This window comes from Dunckerocampus dactyliophorus, chromosome 10 (assembly GCF_027744805.1).
Source record: "Dunckerocampus dactyliophorus isolate RoL2022-P2 chromosome 10, RoL_Ddac_1.1, whole genome shotgun sequence".
Taxonomy (NCBI): domain Eukaryota; kingdom Metazoa; phylum Chordata; class Actinopteri; order Syngnathiformes; family Syngnathidae; genus Dunckerocampus; species Dunckerocampus dactyliophorus.
The window spans coordinates 8,162,578-8,189,472 of NC_072828.1; the positions used below are offsets into that span (position 1 = coordinate 8,162,578).

Consider the following 26,895-nt stretch of genomic DNA (forward strand, 5'->3'; position numbering starts at 1 on the left):
TTGACATATCTCGCGTGCATATCAGGTTAATTGACAGGTTATTATTTTTAATGACCAACTCTGTAGCACTCGCCAATCAGAAGGAACAGACTCGGGACAGGAAGTCAGACGGACCACATGCTCCACCTCGATTAGACTTCCACTCGGCGCGTGTTAGAGATATGATGTCGTGTGAGATAAACGTGGACGTACACAGGCGAGGGTTTCCTGCCGACGCACGATAGTGATGACCGACTGGTTGCGTATGCAGCCAAGCAAAAGATGTTCAACTTTAACCTTATATTATCAACATTTGTCAATATGCAAACGCAAATGTAATTTTTCTTACTTGTTCGACTTTTCCTGAAAAGCTATGGGGAAAAAAAAATGCCTTCCTGATGGAAGATCATAGCACTTACCACGTGGGCATATTGGACATACACCATACAGTGGAACTTCTAACTGCAAACACAGTCAGTGTGCCAAGATGCACCCATTTGCTTGGATTCACCCATAAGGAATAATGGAAATATAAATGACCTATTCCACAGTCTGGAAACTGTGGTAATCCTAAAAGCTTTAAGAGTAAACTAGTAAACTGCATTTGATACCCTTTAAAAAAAATCACGGCCTCGATCTGAACACAGACTCAGCAGCTCTCAGCATGTCAGATTGTTCTTTATCTCCACAGTCCAGCGCGTCTCCAATGTGGTTTGCAGCATGACATCAGCAGCAGCCACAAATCACTTCCTGCCTTCATTCTAAGCACACTAAGAAGATGTCTTGTCAGCATTCATCAAACATTTTATTGTGAACTCCTCACACACAACAAGCTAATGTTACGTGTGTGTGTGTGTGTGTGTGTGTGTGTGTGTGTGTGTGTCCTCACTGCACTATAGACTCCTAAAGTGCCAACGCCCCTCCTGCCACCCTCAACACCCAGTGGACGCCGAATGTGATGGGTTCACTGCCACACAGTGCAAGTGTTACATTCAGGTCCTGATGTGTGAAATGGAGTGAACACAACTTTGGTAACACAATGCATCATTAAAACAAACAAATCCACAAAACACATACGATAGTGAGCTTTTTGTATGTTACCACAACAACTATCCCTTTTTGTTTGGTTTCCTCCACTTTGTACAGTACAGCTAAAGTGCTAAAGAGGCCCAGCGAAGTCAACGTCCATTTTACTTCAGTTTTTAGTACGTTTGGTAGACTTGACCATCATATAGTGCATGATCTGAATAATTAACACTGGGACGTCTCAGGGCTTCCGTACATAACACATCATTACAAACCATAAACCAAACATGTACAGACACACACACGCGTGTGCACACACATACACACACAGAAGTAACATTGGAGAGCTGTTGATTTATAAAATAATGTTAAGAAGTATAAAATCCCATTGAATGAAGTGTCATATAGCATAAACTGTTTTATTGTCTCTTTCGGTGTGCATAGTGCACTCCCCCCCAGGTCTACTCCCACCACACACAATCCCTTCTTGTTTCTGTGGTCCAGTCCTGTTTGATGAGCTCCACAAAAGTTCCGTGTAAGGTCAGGTCCAGTTCTGAGCACCTCACTGCTGATGGACGTTCACCGTCCTTACAGAGAAAACTAACACGAGGTAAAGAGGGGGGGAAAAAGTGTGTCTCATGCTATGAAATGATTCCCACTGGGATAATTCAGCCCCGCCGTCCTCCCGTCACACGGTTGTGGACCTGTGGCTGACAGCGGCAGGCACAGAGAGCTGCAAAGCCTCGCCGTCCTCGTCTTCCTCCTCGTCCTCGCTGTCCGTGTCCCCCCGTTTGGGGTGCAGTATGACGCGGCCGCCGCCCCTCCGCTCACCATCCGGGAGGTGGCTGTCCTTGGCGCCATCCTCGTCCGAAGAGTTATAAGACTCATCATCACCGCCGTAATGGTTGATAATGTGGATGCCATCATAGGCGGGAGGCTTGGCCACACTCCTCTGCCCCTTTAAGCAGCAGATCTGCGCAAAGAAGATCATTATATACAGACTGTACAGAGCCTGCGACACACGTGTACTGATGCAGTGGTTCCCATTCATTTGTGGAGGTCCACCACAAATACATTTGGTGCTACTTGTTTTTTTGCTTTTTCAAAAAAGCCACAAATCAAATGAAGTCTTTGGACACTATGAAATAAAAGCATGTATCGCTCTTCTCAACGAGAGCCCCTCCCCATCTAAAAGTACTTACAGGCAACGTTCCCTCTAAGGTGCGTGCGTGCGCAATCACGCACTGATCTTGTGTTCTCTGCGCACAGCAAATCCTTGCCGTGCAACAAAATAAAATCCAACCTGAACTGTAAATAAAATAAACACATAATTTATTGTGTACCATTTTGCAATGCAACTCCAAGTGACAGGCAACAACAAGCAGTAACAACACAATGATGAACACTGTCCAGCCAATGATGAGATCCTGTTGGTATGTACTTACGTAGCCAATCAATTCAATAACAACGCATTATGTAGTACATGCCGCTGTTTTGCCATTTTCTGCATGTAAATTATAATTATCATCTATAAAATGTGTTTTGTGTTAACTTTTTTGGCTGTCTGGAACAGATTAATTGGATTTACATGATTTTCTATGGGGAAATTTGCTTTGGTTAGAGTTCATTTTGGTTTGAGTCAGACCTTCTGGAACGGATTAATGACATTCACCAAAGCACCACTGTATTTATTTTGCTTTTCTTTTTTTTTTTTATTCCCTTTCTGCAAATGCACCATGGCCAATTAAACCACCCCCAACACACCCCCCCCCAAAAATAGATTGCAGTCCTGTGTGGGATGTGATGAACCAAACACATAGTGTACATGATTCCAGAACACTTGTGGATCAAACACAACATTAAAAATGATGATTTTGTATGGACAAAAGTCTTGGGACAATCCCCTTAATCAATAAATTAGCAGCTAGACTTTATTTTTTAATTATTTAACCAAGAAAATTCCACTGAGATTTAGAACCTCTTTTCAAAAGCGTCCTGGCCAAGAGCCTTCAGCACTTTTTCCTGCTGCATGGCACGTACTTGGCTCAGCACGCCTCTACTCACTATTGATGCTTTTCTACTGTCAAAAGCAGGTACTATGGGGCACTATTTCTAGTACCTGGTCAGCCAAAAGCTCCTTTCCTATTCCTAGTGCACAATATAGTGCACTTCCTGTAGCTATCCCAATACTTTTGTCCATGTGGCGCAACGCCTGTGCCAACTAACCTGTGTCCGCCGGCTGCGTGACACACACACACACACACACACACACAAGTAGAAGGAAACATGTTAAGTTAAACAACTGAAAAGCACCTCGGTGACGAGTGTGCATGCACTTTGTGTAGTGGCCATGCAAAACCCAAGATGTTGTGCATTTATCCACGTGTCAGCTTTTCCGATTGGGGCGGCAGTGTGACAAAAAAACCTGCCACCTTAACTTTAAAATAAAAGTCAGGCAGTGGTCGCCGTCTTGTCTTCACACTTGCCAGAAGGTGTGAAGATGTTGCCGTGGCGTGCAGGAAGTGTTTGGGTGTTGTTGACACTTTGACTTGTCTGTTCACCTTACACTAAATCCATAGCAGGGAAATCGGCAGCGAAACAAATCTGAACCGCTGCAAGGTGTCACCAGCTGCGTTTTACAAGACTCACCTCGTGTTTGAGCTCGGCTATCTGGTCTTTGAGGTCCCTGATGTATTGGTTTGAGTCGCTGTGGTTCAGCTGGCCTTGGACCTTCCCTTCTTCTTTCTGTGGACAGCAAGAAGCACAGGGTTGGAGGTCTTTCACTGGCTACAATTGCACCGTCTCTCTTCTAGCGCAGTGTTTACCACCTTTAGAAAAATGTCATGGCACACCACAAATAAATTTGGCATTACCTGGTCACCCTCGCTCATAAACATACAGTATTATACATTAACAGGACTGTCTGTGATGTAGCTTGTCATTTTTTCATTTCCGATCCGACACGGATATTGCAGCCTTCAATATCGGCCAATACAGATATCAATCCTAATTGGCTGCTTATATTGGAGATCTTAGATGGAGGCCAATTTAATCCGATACTCACTTTTTTGCTGATATTACCCCAATATGAGTATTAAATTGGGACACTACTAGCAACTACTCAATCATACTGCACAAAAGGAACAGATCACTAACCCAAACACCCACCTCACTCATGGTGAGAACAACATCAACAGAAAGTTAACACATATGACACACACGATGCAATTTTATCTACTGCGCCATGCTGGCATCAAAATAAACACTTTTGCACAAACATACACTGAAAATTACACCCCTATCTACACTCCGCAAGGCATGCTGGGTAACCACTGGTACTATTTCACAACAAACTACACTATATTTACAGAGCAATCAGACCCCTCTTGATACTCCTTCTGAAAAAGGCAACTTGCGACAAATCTAGCAACTTTTTCTGCTTTTATTTGACACTTATGTAAACATAAAAGCACATATCGCTCTTCTTAACGAGCAGCGGGCCCTTCTGTGGGTGCCTCCTCCATCTAAAAGCAAGATTTTTAAAAACATTTTAAAAAACGACAAAAAGAAGTGACAGAGGAAAGCTCATTTGTATTTCTAAACAAATTTGTTTTGCCTTTTATGTTTTTTGCTCTTTAATGCTTCATTGCCAATTATGCAAATCAGACAATGATACAAAACGCCACCACCAACACAGTTCAATGCAGTTCTGTGGGAAAAACAGAAGATCCATTATCTGTTGTTATCTCATGTTCATACCAATTAACTGAAATTGCCGTCTTGTCTTCACACTTGCCAGAAGGTGTGAAGATGTTGCCGTGGCGCCAACATGCTAAACACAGTCAGGAGATCGGGAAGATCTGGGTTCGATCTGGGCATCTTTGTGTGGAGTTTGCATGTTCTCCCCGTGCGTGGGTTTTCTCTGGTTTCCTCCCACATTCTAAAATTGTTAAATTGTCCGCAGGTATGAATGAGTGTCCTGCGATTGACTGGCGACCAGCCGGGGTGTACCCCGCCGCTCGCCCGAAGTCAGCTGGATGGATGGATGATCTCTCTTGGCACACAAATGGGAGTCACTGTTCTACGTACCTGGATGCACACAACCACAATGTAGCCCACTGGACATCACTAGTCACTTATAAAACTGTATATGTAGCATAAAACGCCCTTCAAACTGTCACAGTGAGAAAGAGTCAAGGCCACACATCACATGTCAGGTGTATGGAGGCTGTTGTACTAAAAATACTGCCAACTTCCTGCGGTGGAGAGCCCCCCTGCCCCCATAAGTCCAAAACAAGTGAGACTGTGTTGTTTTTGAGCTTTTTCCAGCTCCAAAACACATTACAATCACTTCCTGGAGCTCAGCTGCGACATGCTCCAGATGTCAGGCGGCGGCCGTTAAACGTCTCCCTCGCATTCAGCCGGGAATGTTTTTATGCAAAGTGACAATAATATCAGGACATTATCTTTTTTTTTTTTTGCCTGTCACAGAAGTCTTCAAAGTGCAGTGTCAGAGTGAAACCACTTCCTGTGAGCTGTGGCTGATAATGACTAGCTCGACACAGCAAGAGTCATCACTGGTCACACACTACCGTGGTGTTGTCAAACCGCTAACAAAAAAAAGTCACGTCAACAAAGACAAGACCTTGTTCTTAGCCGGGTGCAAATTTTGAGTTTAAAAATGTCCGTCCAGTGATCATATAGCCATCTACTTATTGATTGCCAAAATAAATATTAAGCCAATCAATTGCTTGAAAAAGTTACAAAATGTGCATTGATCACATCTGGCGTACACAAAAGTCTTAGTTTTACAAAAAGCCAAAACATATAGAATAATGTACTTAAAAAAAAAAAGTACTGAAAAAGATCTGTATGTTTGTGAGCACATGGTCTCAGTCGCAACAAAGAGCTGAAGCTGCCATGATTTCAGCAACAATCTTTAATCCCACCACAGCCAATCAAAGAAAAACATGCACAACATGTGAAACTGCAGCATACAGTGGTGTGAAAAAGTGTCTGCCCCCTTCCTGATTTATTTTTTTTTTGCACGTTTCTCACACTTAAATGTTTCACATCATCAAACAAATTTAAATATTAGTCAATGACAACACAACTGAACACTAAGTGCAGTTTTTAAATGAAACTTTTTATTAAGGGAGGAAAAAGAAATCCAAACCTACATGCCCCTGTGTGAAAAAGTGATTGCCCCCTAAACCTAATAACTGTTTGGGTCACCCTTAGCAGCAACACGTGCAATTAAGTGTTTGTGATAACTTGCAAAGAGTCTCTTACAGCGCTGTGGAGGAATGTTGGCCCACTCATCTTTGCATAATTGTTATAATTCTGCCACATTGGAGGGTTTTCCAGCATGAACCGGCTTTTTAAGGTCATGCCACAGCATCTCAACAGGATTCAGGTCAGGGCTTTGACTAGGCCACTCAAAGCCATTCAGAGGTGGACTTGCTGGTGTGTTTTGGATCATTGTCCTGCTGCAGAACCCAAGTTTGTTTCAGGGTGGGCAATCACTTTTTCAGGGCCATGTAGATTTGGATTTTTTTCCTCCCTAAATAATAAAACGTTTCATTTAAAAACTGCATTTTGTGTTCAGTTGTTGACTAATATTTAAATTTGTTTGATGGTCTGAAGTGTGACAAACATGCAAAAAACCCAGAAATCAGCAAGGAGGCAAACACTTTTTCACACCACTGTATATGTGCATACATCACTTTGCTGCACGTCTTGGTGAGCACACCTGCTGTGGGGGTTTGGGGGGGTGTTAGGTGTCACGCCTATAAATAATGTTCTGATCAACCTGAATGTGCTCCACATTTTTGAAAACATCAGTCATCACAGGTTGGTTGTGTCACGTTAATGCACACTGGGGGGGCGCCAGTGAGCTTGTTCGCCAAAGGACAGGATGAAACAAATTTAATCTTGGTACAGTGGAAGTCGTTTAAATCGGTCCCGCTTATGTCGCCAACCCATCTATGTCCAACAAGTCCCAGTCCCGGTCCATTGTGTCATTGTTATTATTATTATTGAAAAGTGTCCACGTAAGTCGACATCCACATACATGGTTGGCTGCTTTTGTCAACATAAAATTTGGTACCCAAAGGGGCCATTTCCTTCAAATTGTTTCGTATCTGTCGACATTAACTTTATCAATATGGCTAAGCAGGTTGCTGCAAAATAACTACTGTCTAGAGGGGCGTGGAGATAGGCGGGTTCCACTGTAATCTTATTCTCACTGTGCAAGGAACATTGAATGGTGACTTTAAATGCATTGCCACTGCATCATGAATGTGCGCCCACCTCAGGTTTAGCAAACATGGGGTGCAGTGGCCAAAAATGTCAAGTGGGGTATGACACAGCAGCACAAACATTACCTGAATCTCCAGCTCGGAGATCTGCTGCTGCAGTTCAGCCATGGCGGCGATGTTGTCGGCCTCCCGTAACCTCACTGCCATCACCTCCTCTTTACTCTGAGAAACGTTCACATTCATGAGACTGGGCGTGACGACTAGTCACATTCTATACACACAGTAAGTCGTACCTTGCATTCGATCTCCGCTTGTCGCCGTTTGATCTCTTGCAGTTGCCCGTGGAGATCTTTGTTCTGCGTGGTCAACGTTTGCACACGCTCCTGAAGACTTCGACCCTCTTGCTCTGCCCGCCGCAGCTGGTTGTTGTGAATTTGATTCTGTGGAAAAAAACAACACCAATTAGATAGGGGTTTACACACAAGGCCATTTGTACCCTGCTGAACTTCTGCACAATTACCCCTCCCTCTCACACTGTGCATTCGTCCCATTGCCCGTTGACTTGTCCCATCACTTCTATTCTGCTGTATTTGTCTCTTCTCTAGTGGACTATTTCCTTTCTTATTTAGAGTCATTCTGGTGATTATTCTGCACACATTTGCGGCTGTTGTTAATTACAAGAGGGGCGATCACATGGCATGTTTTATTTTGCTCTTTTAATGCAATTTGGATGATTTAGTGGATTGATTCCAGCCTTATTTGGAGCCCTGATTATTCATCATGTGCAAGGCTGCAGCTGTCATAAATTTTCACAGCTAGTGCATGAATTAAATGACACGTTTTAATTACACAAACGAATGTTGTTGTGGGTGATCAAGTTTGCTGTGGGTGTGACTTTTGGATTATTTTGAATCTTTGCATTTTATTTTTCATTATGAATTGTGTCGGTTATCATTAGGAATCTGCAAAAAGAGGAGGCATTTTTGGGCGTGTGCATGCAATCATGACGGGCCCTGGGCCACCTCTTCCAATCGTGCCAAAAGAGGGAAAGCGACACCCTTCCACATATATTTACACTTTCTGAAAGAGACACAGACAGAGATGACTGCTGCCCTCTGGAGGCCACTGTATGCCAGCATGGTCGCCGTACTTTTATTGTGAAGGTGTTGTCGTCGTGTGTCTGACCTGCGTTTCCAGCTCCAACATCCTCTGTCGGTTCTCTCGCAGCTCTGCCTGAGCCTCGGCCTCCCGCAGCCGGACGCTCATCAGCTCGTCCTGCAGCTCGCTCAAGGTGTTCTTCTTGGGGCTTTCCCTCCAGCGACCGGATGTGCGAGCCAGGTGGCGCTGCAGGGGCAGAGTTAGGGTCAGTACAACTGCACTTCTTTGTATCTTTCATGATAACGCAATAATCCATTCCCACCTGCCAGTGATCTTCCAGGTCTCGTACTTGCTGCCGCAGCTCCTTCAGGCCAGTGACGGCTTCGGCTTCCCTCAGCTTCACTCCTATCAGTTCCTCTTGTAGTCGTGCCACATTGGTGTCATCTGGAAGCGATGTGTTCCTCTAAAGGAGGTAAAAAAATAAAGATAAGTAAAGTCGTTGTAATGCTGTGTAGTTATTACCTGCACCAACGACTTTAGCTTTGGAAAAATCTATAATGAACAGATTAATGATTTAATGTTTTAAATTAGTTATAGTTATCCAAATTAGGCTTGCTTAGCCTTGATGGATGACTTTTTACATCCACACACCTTCTCCATGTCCAGAATCTTGTCCTGCATCTCCTTGAGGGCACATTGGGACTCTGCCTCCTTTAGCCTGGCCTGCACCAGCTCTCTCTCCAGCTGCAGGACTGCCTCCTCCGAGCAGCGCGACGCCGCCTTCTGCGAGCAGCACACACCACACGTAAGTAGGTCGTCACTCGTTAACAAAATCATACACCAGTTTCAAGCGCTTCCACTTTGACTGCGAACAGTGAAAGGTCTAATTGAGAAAAATCCAAACACACTGTCCTGCTCTGTGGCGACCATGTTGCCTCCTACATGAATAACTCATGGGTGTTCATTGTGCAGCAAGATGACACAATATGTAAAACACCCCATTTGCATCAATAATTAACTGTGTTGTGTCAACAGATTATGCAAAGACAGCATGCAGTGAGCAGACGTGGGTGTGAAAAGTGGCCCACACACGTTGTTGCACATTTGTGAGGTTTATACAGAAAGGTGTCCAAATGTGACTTCATGCATGGCAAATCCCAGCTCCTGTGTCTCGCTCTGCTGCCGCGTCCTTGCTGTTGCTAGGTGCGGGAATAGGACCCTGTGGCCGTCCTTACCGCTTGCGGCTGCTGCTGCTGAAGCTGCCAGATGGTTTTCTTGGCCTGCTCCAGCTGAGCACCAGCCTCCTCGCTTTGCTGTTTGACTGTGGCCAACTCCCGCTTGACCAGGTAGTTCTCCTCCGCCTCCTGAGCCCGAGTCACTTGTCCCTTTAGGACGCAACCAACCGAGGGCGGGGGGGCGGGGAGGGTAAAGTGAGCACGACAGGAGGTGGAAAACAAGACGAAACGTAATGGGGGGCATCAGAAGAAGAGAAGAATGTTGGGGTTGTCTGGAATAGCATGCTTGTTTTAAAAGGAGCATTTCTGTAAACACCTGAACAAGCTAGTGTGCTTGTAAGACCAAAAGGTGGATTTGGAGGATGTGTTCCTCCAAAAGGTGATAGAGCCATCAGCAGAGTCACGATGTTTGTGAACAGCTTGAATTTCACTTAAATCGTTGTAGTAATAGGGGCATTTTTGACAGCATGCCGCCCCCTATTGGTTAGAATATGTGCTTGCTTCTTCAGGTGAAATACAAAATATATATTTGGTTATATTTTCACTCTGTCAGTGTGATTATTTCATGCACTGATATGACATGGTTATTTTTTGAAAATAATAATTATGCACTTTATTAATGTTCCCAAATTGTGCATCATCAGCCTTTATGACTTTCTTCATGGTGCTGACATTACTTAGCATGCGGTGCTAAAGGTAAAGGGGGTGGGAAAAAAAATATATACCTGGATCAATCTATCTGCCAAGGAAGCACTTTCCTACAAAACAGAAATATCGACAAGAGAGCAGAGAGACAATGCAGAGGACAGTTTAAAGCACACACAAGATAACTGATTTGGTTTTCAGAAAAGAAACGCAATGTTCATTTCCCCCCTCCAAGGACTGGCTAAGCATCTTCATCGTGCACACCGTGTTTGCGTTGGGGGTGCAAAAGGAACATTGCATGCAAGATGTGGTGACAGATGCAGGTGAGGGTGAAGGGGGGTGAGTGGGAGGAGCGACTGCAAGCAGCAAGCGTTGGTGACATGAGAGCGTGCAAAGGTCGAGCTTCCACATATTGTGGGTCCACCTGGATGTTGGTTCAGTTAGTGACATGAAGGTCCGGGGAGTTACGGGATGAAAACCATGAAGATGAGGAAGCATCCAGCTTCTTGTAAAGAACTGTTCACTAATCTGACCGGGGTTAGACCGCCCCTAGTGTTGGAAGTATATCCGCCTCATGCTCAGTGTCGGCACACAAGGCTACACAGTGCAACCTGACATGCAAAGCACACTGTCGGCCTCGGTTAGTGATGTCTGCGCAGACGATTGCCATAGCAACCAACTGTCCACTTGATGATATTGCATCAGAAAAACTTCCAGCTCAGTTAGTGCAAGCTGATGCGCAACCACAAAGGAGTGACGATGGAGATGTGAGGATGACGAGCATTTGCCACTCACCTTTTCCAGCGTGTCGATCCTTTGCTTGAGGAGGCGATTTTCCGTCCGCAGCCTCTGCAAAGATGCAGCAGACGCGGGATGAGAGAAGACAGCAACGAGATTTCACAGAATATGTGGCGGACACAATCCACTCACTTTTATCTCCACCTGCTCCTCCATCTCTTTGGTTTTGATGGTCGTGTACTCCTTCTCCAACCTAAGGAGAGTCAAGACAAGGTGAAACAGGTGCACTGTGACGGCATTTCCATACTTGGCCACACAGTGGCGATGCAGAGCAACATCTCATCATTACTCTTATCTCCACCCTTTTATGTTCAGGAGGAAATCAAGGGATAATTTTTTCAAGCATAAAAATGGCACTTCTTCTTACTTTTTCATCTTCTTGGCATTGTACTTGACTTGATACGCCGCCTGGATGACCTTGTCGGGTCCGCTGTCCATTTGCCGCGGGATGACCCTCTGAAAGTGCTGCAATTTGGGAGCAGAAGCCGCTTGAGTTACAAGAAACCATCCAAACATGCACAAAGTGGTTCTCTCACGTCACCAGACCGAAATCACAGATCGTGTCACAACAAAGTGGGCAGGGCAGAGACGTACCTGTAACATTCCCTCCATGTCTAGCTGGATGAGCTCTGCCTGGTTCATCTGCAGGATGGCCAGTCCCACTCTGAACACAATCTCCAGACCCTGGTGATGGACAGCACCGTTAATTATGTTCTGATTCTGTCGAGTGAATGGAGCTTTGCAACTCTCCAGCTGGTGGTGCTAATGGGTGACAATTTCTAGATCTAAGAAGAGTGACTTTCAGGTGGTAAACATTGAAGAACCAACCTCACACATAAAGATGTCAAAGATCCTGGTGGCAACGGACAGCGGGAAGCAAGTGAGGAAGATGGTGAGAAACCAGGAGGAGGCGTACATGGAGGTGTGAAAGCTCTGCGCCTGGAAGTGCACGTGGAGCTCCGGCAGATGTTCCTGAAGGGCAGATGTTCACATTTGCTCACCATTCAAATGTGGGTGTATAGGCATGTGTGCATGTGGGGTTCCTACCTGAATCATGCACTCAAATTGGTACATGCAGAGGCCCAGCTCTGCCATACTGGGCTTGAAGAGCTCCCGTAACCTGTAGTCCTGCATCAGCTTCACAAAGACGCAGAAGGCCTCCTCCTCTGGCATCTGGAGGGGGAAACTCAGTGAGGAATTTCGCTTTCGGGTGATGTTGTCGTGCAGACATGAGCAAATGTTACCTGCATGAGCAGCAGCCCGACGATGAAGGCACTTCCCTGGCAATAACCCACCTCACGGTCCACCAGAGAATACGCCTCAAGTGCAAAGATGCAAACAGTCATGGATTACTCAATAATTTATTCCTGATGCTCACAACATCAGAATCGACCTTTACCTTCATGACATTGAAGAGAACCTCCTGGCCCAGGCTGTCCTTCTCCTTGAAGAAGTCATGCTCGGGATAAGTGCGGGCTATGTCTCTGCGAATCAGCTTTTCGCAGGGCGACGTCATCTTCAGGAGATCCGAGTACTGATCCTTGATTGGCATGTTCTGGGCGTTACACAACAACTGCCACACGATGGCCCGGAAGTGGTGTGGAATCCCTTTTCGGACAAGATCCTAGAAAAGGAGTTGAATCAGGTGGTGCTGGGTGACTTGGAACTAATGTGTTTCTACTTGCTACTTTCCTGGGACGTCAGCTAGAAATTAACATGCAAACTGCCATCTATGTTTCGTGACAAGCTGGCCGCTCCAGAACCACACAATTTGATTACATGATAAAGATGCTACAACTGAATCTGACACTCCACAAGGATGTCAGTCAGGCATGTTGTGTGGTTTGTTTCCTCCTATTCCTGCTGACACAATCTCATGAAGCAACTTCCTGTGCTGACGGGGCACACTGGTCTTTCCTGCTATGGCGTGTGGGTGCACGTGAGAGCGTGCATCTGGTCGGTCCAGGGTGCATCTGGGCCAGAGGTTCACTTTCAGCAGGACCTCTGCGAGTTTAGACAAGACACACACACACGCTGACTTGAAGACAAGTCCCGCACACACAGATGTGCCTCTCCATCCTATCATGTGCAATGTTCTTCAGCACGTCTGCACAACTTGTTACCACGTTTGGGCGACTGGCTGAATGTGACATCATCTGACAGCAGTTGATGGTGCCAATAGTACAGATAGGTGAAATTATTCTACTTCCAGGGTTTCCCATACATTCCTTTGTTTGCCCACCACAATTAATTTTGGACTGCCACAGAACAATTAGGTGCTATGCTTGCAATCACATCTGCATAGTCAGAGGCACTTGAGCTTGCTTAGGGAACGCTTGCTTCAATTTGCAAGCGACAGCCAACAACTAGCTTGACAACACGGTGCAAAAGGGACACAGCGCGACCCAATAAATAAACAGCACAACATGCAACAGGTAAGTTAAGACACAATAACAATGACTAACATTCTGTGTGGCTAACAATGACTAATCTACAACAGCAAACACATAACTTTAACTGATATTTACAAAGTGCCTGCAAGGCATGCTGGGGTGCAACTCCCCTCGATGCTACAATACAGCAATATATTAGATGTACAAGGATGTGTACATTATCTTTAAAATCATTGCACACCTACATGGAGCCCCAGGATTTATGAATTTTTAATATATATATATATATATATATTTTTTTTTTTTAATCTCACATGCGTGTCATTGGGTGCCAGGTTTAAAAACATCAGATAATGTCACAAATTTCTTATGACGCAAACCAAAATGCTCCGTCGATAAATACTGGCGTCATCACCAATTATGCAAATTAGATGATGACATCCATATAGCCACTCCCCTGGTAGACATGGTCAACACATTCCACACTATCCGTTCCAAACTACTTTTAAAGAGGTTTCCACAAGTTTTACTACTTCTCCGCACACGTGAGCTTTAAAGTGGGGCCGCAGGAGAGAGCTGCTCTAAAATTAGCTTTAGGTGTTGTGGGCTAAAATAACAAGTTGAAGGACACGTGGCAGGCTCGCCAAGCACAAAGATAGCAGCGGAAAAATAGTTCAGCGGAAACATTGCAGCCTGTTGACTACGTGTGTGTGAAGCTCTGTTTCCTACAAGTAGTCAAAGACATGTCCACCATCACAATCAAAACCAGCACATGCTTTTGTCTCACTTGATGTACAAATGGCTTCTCCGCACCTTGAGCTGCTTCTCCTTCTTCTTGCGCACATCCTCCCACTCATTGACGATTCGCCCCCACAGGATCCACGAGTCCTCCTCCAGGTGCGAGAGGTTGGACGAGGCAGAGGAGCTTGACACCAGTGAGGAGCCACTGTTTCTTCTGGAGCCGTTCATGGAGCGCAGCGACTTGCTGTCCGTCTCTAATAGCCTGCAAACGTCCACACATGATAGTTTTATTTTTTATTGTTTTTGTTTGGTGTGTTGTTCCAACTGGATGTTTTTAAAAATTGTTTTAAATGACACATTGAGTCACAGGACAGGAAATGTATACAGTAGATCCCCGCCTGTAGGCACCATATATGCTCTGTTTTGGTCTCGTTCAGTGGTTCCCAAACTTTTTACAGTGGCGTAGCCCTTCAGACATTTGACCTGATGCCTTGTGCCCTTTAATCCTGCACACTTAAAAAAAAACATACACATTTTTATCTTAAATAACTTGAAATGTTCAACAGAATTAATTGGTTAATTAATTTTATTGTAATTCCGAGTCAAAAGTGTGTATTTTGCAAGGTAACATTTGGATAAAGTTTGACATGAGTACTGATAAATAGATAAGTAATCATCCTACATATCTTTTACTCCAGTGTGATGTTGGCATCCTTCCTTTTGAATGGCTTGAATTTGAGCTTCACATTTGCCCACTCACGATGGCTATGGTTTAAGTCTGCATATTCATTTCATACCAAATTGAAGGGGAAAGGTTAACAATCATGATAAAGCACTAACTGTCCAAAAGGCTATTTGTTTAACATTGATGTCTGTTATATGTAGAACATTTTACATTGTCTAACTGTTATGAACAACAAGTGCTTGTTTTTGGAAATATCACGTGATCACGTGCATGTCCATGTTTGGGTGCTGTTTCCTGTGATTTCCAAGTGTGTGAATGCACCAGCAACTTGTGCCCGATGAGTTACGTGATGCACCTGAATGCACCATTCTTAGAAAAAAGCTAGCTCAGCACTGATAGTTTGCTAGTTTTGATCCTGCTTGTTAAGTATGAAGTATCCATCATTTGTGTGCTTTGTGTGACTCAACAAGACCACACACAACCTTTTGGACACACACACCCCTTTGGACAAAATCCCTCCTTTGGACAAACCCACCCTCCTCTAGCCACACACATATATTGCTAAAAGAGCCTATCCACTTGCATAATAAAGATGATTAAATGGTTATCTGACCAGAATCTTTCCATGGTGTGCTAACTCTAAAAGAACCACTACTCCCTTCTTAATAGTATCCAAAATACAAAAATACATACAACCAACGCCTCAGTTTCACGTGAATCCCCACTCACAGTGACAGGCTTTCACCGCTGCGCCGTGGGGGGATTGGAACGCCAATAGAAATGAAATCATCAAGATAAAACACTATTAATGCACCATCAAACTTACTTATTTGTTCATATGATGCACACAGAGCAATGAACAACTTCACGTTCTGTCTCCTTCCTGCTCCTGTCGCCTCACACCGTGAGGCATTCAGGCGCAGTGGGAATTGTGTGTTTGGCGCTAATTGTTTTTCATTTTTTTCCACGTTACCCCCTATCACAATTGGCGTACCCCCCACTTTGGGATCCTAGGGTCTAGTTTGTTTTAGGGCTAATTTTGACGTGCTATATTTCGTTTGAACACTGGTGGCCGTATTGAGGTGTTCTATACAGGTGTGGAAATGACAGGACAGACGTGGGTTCTTACCGCTCACACACACATGCTCATTTACACGCTGCACTGGACAATTAGACACTCACTGCTGCAACCTCCTGCACCATATCGTCACACTTTATCCATTTAACCTGACACCATAGACTGCCTTTCTAGGCAACAAATTCAAACATTCATTTATGTGAAAGCATATTCATTGCGTAGTACCTGTTTTACTGTGCATAAACTCTTGAATCTTGAATAAATGGGAACACACCCCAGACGTAACCATCTGTCTGGACATGGTTCCATCGAGCGATGAAAGAGTGCTGCAGCTACAGTCTGACTCAAACAGAGCACGCTGTCTCACAAGTCAACACACAACATTTTCCAGCAGGAACACGTGATGTGTAACTATATTTTTGGGGTGTATTATGGGTATGTCTGTTATTCATGTTTTTTTGCCATTTGCTGGGGGTCTTGGAACATAATCCTCGACAGTGGGGGATCTACTCTATGTGTACTGTATCCTGCTTGACTGCTTTTCTCCATGCAGGCACACAACAAGGAAATGTGTCAGACTGTGGAGGAGTTTTGGCATCAATTTAAATTGTACTGGCACCAGAACAAATCCAGACCAGGGGAGGTCTGTCAAATATTTCCTGTGTTGTGTCGACAGTCAGTGTCTGAAAGCACCTCCCTTGGACCAAAATTTTTTTTTAAAACTAACTTGTGACCTTTGACAGTGCGCGCACAAACACTCAAGCACCTGATCTTGGAAAATTGCAGCGGCCCATCGGCGTGAAACAGTGGACTCAGGTTTCAGCTGCATTTGGGTCGCGTGGGCGGAACCCACAGCCACAAAGAGCGAGGGAGCTTCTCACTAGGCTCGGACGACAAGCTGAACAAAAGGAGCGACTTAACGCCGGATTTCAGAAAGCCTGTTAGGAAACACACCAGCAGCTCTGCAAATAATTCACCAAGACACATATTTGGATCAAGCAGCATTTGCCATAAGCACGAGGAATACTTCAACAAAAGCTACAGTACTACAAACCACAGCTATGCTCTCTCTGTCAACACCATGACACAAATTCTAACGCCTTCAAGTCCACAATAACTACCCTCTAAAAAGCCATACCATGACAAGTTCATGATGTTCTCCTCATGGTGCTAATCCTCCAGAAGATCCAGAGCAACAGCTGCTTGAAACAGACTTCCTCCTGCGTGTGTGAGACACGGCTGGACTAGTTTATCTGCGATGGCAGGGTCCAAAGGCCTCAGCAAACACACAAGCACAAGCGGACCCGTCCCTGTGTCCGAGTGCACAAACCTACCCAATCAACTCATCAGAATCATGAGAAGAAGCTTGATTGGCCGTGCGGCGGCAAAGAGCCGTGTTGTGAAAGGGTCCAGCTGTGTGTCTACGCACCAGGGTGGAGGTCAGAGTTCACATGAACACTAAAACCTCTGTTGCATACATGAGAGTCTACTCGACACCGAGCAATGAGGACATGACTTTCTCATCCTCTCAACTGGTGAGTCCACATTACTGACGGGCACAATAAATCCATTGTTAATGAGGATATTTTGCGGAGTTGCTACGTGGTACATCGCTGTAGCCTACAACAGTGCGGTGTAGAGTGAGGATGGAATGGAGTGAGGTTCCCAGGCTTGTGACGTTAGCACATTGTTTGCTGCACTGACGCAGTAGTCTGCTCGACAAGAGCCACTGGACTGAACCTTAATTCATTTTGTTACACTCGGCTTGTCAATTTGAACTTGAACATGCTTAGCTCCGAGCCTCGGGCAAAACATTTCTTCGAATGCCCATCCCAAGTCAGAGCATTTGACCCTACTTTGCCTCCATGAGATTCCCACTGGGGTGGAGCTGCACAAACAAGCCCAATGAAAGCGATTTTCAACTGAGAGTTTTCGGTCAGGAAGCAAGATCATCCCATGTTTCTGCTTTGACAATGCTGACGAATTCAACTTAAACCCACGGCAAACTGATAATGACAAATTTTCTGCGGCCCGCTCACCTGTTCTGCTCCTCCAGCTTGGCGAGTAGCTCCACGTCATCGGGGCTGAGCAGCGGAGGCGAGGACGGCGAGAGGGCCGGCGACGACAGGGATGTGGAAGAGGAGGTGGTCGGCAGGGACGTGGGCGTGGCCACCTGGCTAGCCATCTGACTGACCGTGTGCGACACAGAGTTCTTCACCCATGAGAGAGTAGAACTCAGCTTACCAGCAACCTTGTCTGTCGCCACCTGCAGAGGGCGTAAGCCGGAAAAACATTAGAACAAGTGTGCATTTAAACATTTTCATTCAGAAGCAGCATCACACTTGCGTTGAAAGCTTCAGAGACCACACACTGATATCTGATTGTGTCCTAGCAGGACAGCAACACAATTACTTGAACCTACACAATACAAAAGCAAAAGTGACGAAGCAGCCTCCACCTGTGTCAAGGTACCTGCTATTCCAAGTCATTCCCAGCTTTCTCTGGCAGCAAATTAGCAAGATATGCATTGAGCACACCACCCAGGAAACCCACTCAGCAACAATGCCAAATTGGCATTCAGCTTCTGAACCTTCGCTCCGATCATATGTTGATCACACTGGCAGACGGGATCAAAGTGCTGCTGCAAAGATAGCACCTCCTCACAGGAAGTCCTCTGCTGCACTCACCTGGACAGCCGCAAGTGACTCCGGCAAGCCCAGAAACCTGACTACATCTTTTATTTTCCCCACAAATGTCCCTTTAATTCAGCCCCTCCCATGTGCAACTCCAGGTGGCCGCGGAGGACATTCCTTCTGGTGAGCCGGGCGAGGCTTGCCCATAAATCCTCGAGGGTCGCAGCAGACCCGCTTTTGTGTGCGCTGGAGAACTCAAAAAGAAGCAGGGGGGCCGTTGAGACGCGGTATGCATGCTTAATGAGCGAGAAAGAGCCGAGCAAGGAACCTTTCGACTCATTCAAATGTTTCACAATCAGAGGACGTTGGTGACACGTGACTTTTATTTGAAGCCTTGTTCCTGTTTGCATTCGCTGCAACTACATAAAACTACACAAAAAGCACACATTCATAAGGAAGGAATGTGTGACATTTACTGCAGATTGTGTCGCTTACAGCAATGATACAATACAATGCGCTAAGTCGGTAATGTGGCTGTGATGGCTCAGGGGGTAGAGCAGGTTGTCCAATAACCCGACGGTTGGCAGTTCAATCCCAATCACGGCTGACAGCCACCTTTCTGGCAGCCTGTACAGTAAGGCTGAGCTAAGCGGCCCTAAAGTTACACTGCGGTACATTTGGATGAATGGCAATATACGTCTGAGTAGATTCTCAGTCATCCAAGTCATAGTAATCCGCACTGATTTAATATGAGACATCTGGACTCTTCAAGACAGAGGAGGAACATCTCTCTCCCAAAGATTGTCTCATTCCATGGGAAGAATGGTCACTAATGTGGATGTTTACAACCAGGCAGGAGAACAACTTCTGGTTATGCAGGACATGCTCACTGGACATGCCGGGCAAAAACCACAAGAACCTATTGTCACCACCCTTGGGGGGGGACACCCACCAGAGACATACAGTAAATTGGGAGACTCCATACTCCAACTGTAGAACTGGACATAAGTTGAAACGTCAACAGATTCAACCTATGCAGACTACATGATATACTGTACCGTATATACCGGTAGTTGACAAACTTGGAAAGCATCAGGTTGATTTTGTGTAAATTTAAGTCAAAACTACATTCTTGATCAAAATCTTAAGACCAGTTGAAAAATTGCTAAAATTTGCGTTTTACACATTTGGATCTTAATGAGGTTTTAAGTAGAGCTACAATATGCAAAAGCAAGAAGGGGGAGTGAGACAAAAAGAACTTTGAAAAAGTAATTTATTGAAAACAACAATTACAACTGAAATAGGCTGTTTATCAGCTGATCAAAAGTTAAAGACCATCGCTCAAAAAATAACAAAAAACCCTCCAAACCAGAACCAAAAATGTTCTCAGTAGGACTCAGTAATGAGTAGCTCCACCGTTCTTGTTATTCACTTCAAAAATGGGTTTGGGCATGCTTGATGCGAGTGTTTCCAGGAGGCTAGTGGGAACATTGCTCCAAGTGGTGAAGCTCCAGTGTTCCACTGAATGAAAAAGCACCCCAGATCATGATGGACCCCCCCCCCCCCCTCCTCCGTGCTGGGTAGAAAACATCTCAGGTGGGATCTCCTTGTCATGCCAGTAACGTTGGAAGCCATTTGGACCGTCAAGGTTACAATTTTTCTCATCAGAGAATAAAACTTTTGTCCACCTTTCAATGTCCCATGTTTGATGCTGCCTGGCAAAGTCTAAACGGACAGTTTTGTGGCGTTGAAGGAGACGAGGATTTTGAATTCCTTTTTGGTTTTTGAAACCCTTTTCCCGCAGATGCCGTCTGATGGTTATTGCACTGCAGTCGGCACCATTAAGGGCCTTAATTTGGGTCAAAGACCGCCCTGTGTCTTGATGGACAGCCAATTGGATCCTCCGGCTCAGCCCAGGTGTGATTATTTTGGGTCTACCACTTGACCTTTTTGTTCCATAATGCTCAGGATCTTTCAAAAAATTTAGAATGACTGTCTTACTGCACCCAACCTCAGCCGCAATGGCACGCTACGAGAGGCCTTGCTTATGCAGCTTGACAATCCAACCACACTCAAAAAGAGAAAGCTTTTTAGCTTTAGCCATCAGGAGGGCATGACAGTGTGAATGCTTGACAGAAAATGAACATTTTGAGCAGATTTTGGCTTTTATAGCCAGTGGACTTAAACTTTTGATCAGGTTAAATTGCATGTTCGATATGTTTTTTGTCTCACTCCCCCTTCTTGCTATTGCATATTGTAGCTCTACTTAAAACCTCATTAAGATCCAAATGTGCAAAATGCAAATTCTAGCAATTTTTCAACTGGTCTTGAGATTTTGATCAGGTCTGTACATGTAACTAACACTTTGTTTGGCATTAAAATAAAATACTAGATTTATCTGTCTAGGAAAACTGTACAGAGAGTAAGGAGTGGAGTGAGAGCGCAAAGTGGCAAACCAAATTCCGCATTTTAAACTTGTACTCTACTAAAATTACTTATACTTTCATTCTATATCTTGTCAGAATATACATCAGTTTATCTTAAAACTTGATATAGTGCCCAGTCTGAGGCTACACATGGAAAGCGCTGCAACACACAAATATTTACTTTGGCTATTAATCTGAAGCTTGTTGTTTTTATTAATTGAGTAATGGGTCAGGCCCTAAACCAGGGTGTCGAAAGTGCAACTCGGAGGCCATTTGCGGCCTGAAGCTTGTTTTTTCCCCATTGGCTCACAGCACATTGTACAAATAAATTCAACCAAAAAAAATGCAAAAATTGGAAAAATAAAGCAAAAAGAAATGTTGATACTAATAGCTAATAACATTTTTTGTCTTTTGTGTTTTGTCTTTAAATATGTGTCAAGTTTCTATAGCCTTTTAACACAATTAAAAAATACTAAAAAAAATCAAAGAAAAAACTAAATACCAGAATAGTTGTCAATTAATCATCGATTCATCCATTAATCGGTGCAGCTCTATAGATGTAGCTGACCAACACCAATATGTGACTGAATGAATAATGGGTTTAATATAAAGCACCATATACTGTGTTCCCTCGTTTATTACGGGGGATAGGTTCTCAAAATAGCCTGCAATAAGTGAAATCTGCAAAGTAGGCAACTTTGTTTGCAATTATTATACTGTATATGTTTTAAGGCTGCTGCGATTGGCTGGTGACCAGTACAGGGTGTACACCGCCTCTTGCCTGAAGTCAGCTGGGATAGGCTCCAGCATACCCCCGCAACCTTAATGAGGATAGGCGGCATAGAAGATGGATGGATGGATGGATTTTAAGGCTGTATAAACCCTTTTAATACACTTTAGACTTTTCTCAGACAGGCATTAACATTTTCTCACATTTCTCTCTTGTTTAAGCACTCTCAAAGTTCAAATTTCGTTTGAATTTTAATGATCAATCTACTAGGTTGGACACAAGAAATTATTAAGTGACTCACGCGTATTCACTCCTCTGACCGTCCCTCGTTGTGGCGCCGTTTGGCTGTAGCGTTTTTGTGTCCTTGTTAAAACATATTGCTGCTGCCATTGTCATCCTACTCCTTGAACCGAAGATTCATTTAGCCCGTTAGTTTCTTCTTCTTCTATTGTTTATTGGCAGTTAGCAAGCAGCTCACACAGTTAGCTAGTTTGTTAGCGAATATTAACCACTGCAGGAAATGGCATGCAGGAGAATGATCGACAATGGTCTACTGCCAATTAGGACGCAGAGCACAACGGGCGGGCTCTTCCTTAGCCAATAAGGACTGTTGTGGCTCTATATTTGGCCTACTATTGTCTACTGTGGGTTCCTAAGATGCTCGTACAGGCACATCAACACATAGACGAGGTGGAGCTGCACACATCTTCAACGCTCACATGAGTATACAACCCCCTCTTCTGGTAGCAGTAGTAAATAAAATAACAGATGCATACAACAGAGCACCGACAGATGCCTGTAATATACCAAAAGGACAAAGAACACAATGCACGGTCATACGCTGTTAAAAAAATATGCAAAACTGCACTTTAAAAAAAATCAGCAAAATAGCAAATCCATGAAAAGTGAACCGCGATGTAGCGAGGGAAAACTGTACTGCAAATCCAATCCATTATTATTATTATTATTACTATTATTATTATTATTATTATGTTTAAAGCAGCAAGTGTGCAAGACAAAAACATGAGGCCTTTTCATTTACATTCAGCAAATGAACCTCAACCAACAGAGATGACATAAACCTGCAAGCTGAAACTTTCTTTGCATATGAAAAAGGAAGTATAAAGAAGCTGCGAAGTTTGCATGCAAATGTTCTCCTGCTTTCTCATCCGACTGATTGTGCTTCACTTCTGGCTACACAAACATGTTGGCACTAAGCTGATGACAATTCAACAAAAATTGCCCGGAAAAATACACCTTTAAAAAAAAAAAAGTGTGCTGCTAATATTTAGGGTTATGACGTTGTACAGTACAACTCCATTCCGCAACATGCACTACTCACAAAGGTTTTAGTGCAGTTTAGCTTCATCCACAACTTTTTGTGAGTAGTGTAAGCACACAGGGGTGTCCAAACATTTTCCCCCCTGAGGGCCACAGTGAAAAATGAAAGGATGCAAGGGCCACTTTGATATTTGGTAAAGCAACACATATATATACAGTATAAAATAAAGCATTTTTTCTTGTACTATGTCAAATCTATGCTACTAAAGTGACATTTTGCCTCATCACGGGCTCACTCTCGTAAAATGGCCATTTTTTCTCGTTAGAATACCATTTTTTTCTCTTAATATTTTGACTTTAATCTAATAAAAATAAAGTGCCCCCCCCCATTTCTTCTGTTTTTTTCCAACTTTTTCAACTTTCTTGTAGATTTTCTTCTCAGAATTATAAATGTACTCTCATAATATTTTGACTTTATTCTCAGAACTTTTTTCACAACCTAATTTTCCAAAAATGACGTTCCTCGCTGTTTTGTTTGGTCCTCATACTACGACTTTCAAAAAAATAATTTCTTTTTTCTTTAATATTTCAACTTTAAGCTACTAAAATGATGTTATTTTCCCCTCATATTACGTGATTCTCTTAAACAGATTACTTTTTATTGTTAAATTACAACTTTTTCCTCATTATATTTTGACTTTATTCTTGTGAAATGACTTTTTTTCATTTTAGCTGCTAAAAATGATATTTTTTAGAATTTGCAATGGGCCAATTAAAAAAAACAAAAAAAACAGTCACTCCGTTCCAACTATTTCAACTTCCTTGTAAATTTCTTGTAAATTCTTGTAAATAAATCAAATTTATTCCCATACTATTTTGACTTTATTCTCATAACGTAACTTTTTTTGCAACCTAATGTTCCGAAAATTCCAACTTTATTCACTCTTTTGTTTGGTTCTCTTAATATTATGACTTTCAAAATATTGTTTTTCTTGAATGTTCCAACTTGAATCTACTAAAATGACATATTTCCATAGTATGTTACCCTCATAAAATTACGACTTTTTCTCATTAGATTACACGTTTTTCCTTGTACTATTTTACTTACTCCGCACTTTGGACACCCATGTGTTAGAAGAGCATTGCTTTAAATTGACCTCAGTGCTCAGTCAGCACATCTATGGTCACCTTTATTTCCTCTAAAGACCTGCTCTTCTCATTCGTGCCGCCTCTCATATAATCCTCATCATCATCAGACGTGCCCTATCAAGTCTGCTGGCTGGAGACTACGGGGAGTCATTCCATCCGCGAGGAGGCAGACCTGATGGATTTATTGAACCTGCCTCAGTGTGTGCTTGTTGCAGCTTGCACCGGTCACTGCAGTCCTGCCGATCACACAAGACATTATCCTCATGTTCCTCATCATTCTCATGCCTGACTTGTGCAGACACTGCAATGCTCCTTTTATGGCTGCCTGGTGTTGAGTGTTGGGGCTGAAATGAGATCAGCATCGAGCATCAACACTGCTAGCAACTCTCTCAACAGCTGCAGCTGATCGACACTTTCAGTGATGTAAACAAGGCAGGATAGGGGGTGAATATTGAATAAACGTACTTTGTGGCCAGAACTATAGTAGAACTATAAGACATCACACACGAGACGCTAACGAGGCAACTAGCTACGTGCTAACTAACAAAACATTTTATTACATATCCATGAAGTGACGCTTACAAACTAAATATCAATAACTTTAGAGCCGTTTTAAGATTATACAGTACGCGTCAGTAATTAGACAGAGCCCGAAGGAGGAAAAAGATAACGTCCATATTTACCTTGAAGCAAATTCAACAAGCCGCGCCAAACTTCCTTGCCTGCCTGCCCGCTTCCCATACGTCAAGCCGTCGCCCGCATCCTCGCTTGGAAGAAAATTTTCTGACACTTAGACCGGCTTTATTTTCTCAAGCAAAGCCGACTGGGTGTCTTCTTGCGTGGGCTGGGTGCCATCGCGGCCGACTAATACGTGGACACCAAGGAGCAACGTCTCAGGCAGGCGGCCTACCGGGTGTTTACATGGCACTGCGCATGCGCCCCCACCCCAGTTACCTTGACGGTACCACCACCGTATGGCCACAATGCGCAACAACACTTCATGAACATCCACTGATTCATATAAATCCAATATTGTTCATTTGCTTTTCTTCATAGTTGGATTGAACAATTGTAATCACAATTTTTCAACACATTTAGTCACCTTGTATTTATTTGCACCCCAAAATACTTGAATGAGCAACATTCATACATTAAGTGGCTAACGTACTATGTAAGCAAATTATCTGCTTTTTGTAGTTTTTAGCTATTATTTTCGTCATACTACAAATTGTATACAAGGCTCTAATAATATAAGGCACCAAAATGTTTAATCTCCTCCCACTTAACCAGGGGTGTCCAAAGTGCGGGCCTGTGTGTCATTTGCGGCACATTTAAAAAATATAATTGACAAGAAACCTAAAAAAACCCCAACAACAGCAAAAAATTAAAAATAAAGTCAAAATTAAAAGAGAAAAACGTCGTAATTTAATGAGAAAATGTCCTAATTTTTCTAGAGTAATGTCGGAATATTATGACGAAGAATAACATCATTTTAATAGCATAAACTTGAAATATTAATTAATATTTTAATATTATCAAAACAATGAAGAAAGTTGTCATTTTTGGACAATTAGGTTGCGGAAAAAGTTTTAATGTTACGGGAATAGTCAATATATTGTGGGAATGAAGGAGTTTACCTGAAGAAAAGTTAAATGGTTGGGAAAAAAACAGAAACAGAAATGAAAAAAAAAGCTATAATTTTCAGAGACTGAAGTCAAAATATTAAAAATATTTCATATGAGGAAAAATAATACAGTTTTAGGAGCGTAAAGTTCAAATATTAAAGAAAAAATATGTTGTTTAAAAAAAATGTAATACTATGAGAAACAACTAAATATAGTTGTTATTTTTGGAAAATTAGGTTAGGGAAAAAGTTAAAATATGGGTCAAAATAAATATAGAATAAAAATAAAAATATAAAGTCAAAATATTATGGGAATAAAGTCACAATATTCAAAAAAAAAAATTCACTAAGATTATTTGAGAAGGTAGTTGAAATATTTGGACATTTAAAATGAATAAAAACAACAGAAAAAATGGGGGGAAAAGAGCAAAGAGTGAAGTCGATACTAATTATAGGCTTTTTCACCTTTATCACAAAGCTAAGATGCAGTTTTTTTCTCGAAATATATATAACATCTTAGAATAGCTACATGTGTTGATTTACAAAATATCAACGTGGCCCTACACACCAATATTTTAACAATGTATTGATAATTTCTTTGATGAATATATCTTACAGCTAATAAAAATTCCAAATTTAATATCTCATAAAATGTGAAAAATGGTCCAAAAGTGTGCTCTCTCTTTGTTCTGAACTGTACTTCTGAAATTAAATATTTTGCAGGTTATTCTACACTACTCTGTCTCCATGAAACTATGTTGTACTTATCTAATCAGCACCTGATTCCAAGAATGTCTTACCTGAACTCCATGACTGAGATAGCAAAACCGGACAATTGAGTGGAAATTGTAATCCTGGCGACCTCTTCAGTCAAGGCATCTTGTCCTGATTTCAGAAAAGTCAAATACCTCTCAGAGTTGACAAAAAACACACACTTATCGTGTGTGTAGTTGTCTGAATCTTGTAAAAAAAAAAAAAAAAGAGTAAAAATGTCTGACTTAAAAGTTGACACACACAGCCGGCGTACACAGTGGATAGAAACTAGCTGACGAAGGCACGGCGTCAGAGCGAACGTGCGGACGTGGATGTGTGACTCATGCGGCCGCTTCCATTC

The 26,895-nt window shown here is 43.1% G+C and overlaps 1 protein-coding gene across 8 annotated transcripts; it reads right to left on the reverse strand.

The window, feature by feature from the left end:
- Positions 1-26,819, reverse strand: evi5b (ecotropic viral integration site 5b). 8 transcript variants are annotated; one of them, XM_054789688.1, is made up of 21 exons: positions 24,841-25,072; positions 24,352-24,501; positions 17,978-18,204; positions 14,248-14,437; positions 12,441-12,665; positions 12,286-12,360; positions 12,089-12,214; positions 11,870-12,013; positions 11,636-11,725; positions 11,409-11,506; positions 11,174-11,234; positions 11,039-11,092; positions 10,324-10,356; positions 9,599-9,748; positions 9,015-9,146; positions 8,686-8,826; positions 8,451-8,609; positions 7,559-7,705; positions 7,392-7,487; positions 3,655-3,750; positions 2-1,978 (listed from the first exon to the last, which is right to left on the reverse strand). In XM_054789688.1, exons 3-21 carry the CDS (start codon positions 18,121-18,123, stop codon positions 1,694-1,696), a joined length of 2,448 nt encoding a protein of 815 aa, XP_054645663.1. In that variant the 5' UTR covers positions 18,124-18,204; positions 24,352-24,501; positions 24,841-25,072; the 3' UTR covers positions 2-1,693. The 8 variants fall into 8 exon arrangements, with proteins under 8 accessions (XP_054645666.1, XP_054645669.1, XP_054645663.1 ...); XM_054789690.1 differs by lacking the exon at positions 24,352-24,501 and adding an exon at positions 2,208-2,313 and having other exon boundaries at positions 1,771-1,978; XM_054789693.1 differs by lacking the exon at positions 24,352-24,501 and adding an exon at positions 3,232-3,244 and having other exon boundaries at positions 1,771-1,978.
- Between the last annotated feature and the right edge of the window lie 76 nt (positions 26,820-26,895).

What these genes read in the sequence shown, in the direction of transcription:
- evi5b (XM_054789689.1), bottom strand. Translation starts at nt 18,123, where the DNA reads ATGGCTAGCCAGGTGGCCACGCCCACGTCCCTGCCGACCACCTCCTCT. An exon ending in AGATTCTGGACATGGAGAAG is followed by an intron (nt 8,827 to 9,014) that starts GTGTGTGGATGT and finishes TACCTCCTTTAG; the next exon opens with AGGAACACATCGCTTCCAGA. An exon ending in TCTCCGAGCTGGAGATTCAG is followed by an intron (nt 3,751 to 7,391) that starts GTAATGTTTGTG and finishes TGCTGTCCACAG; the next exon opens with AAAGAAGAAGGGAAGGTCCA.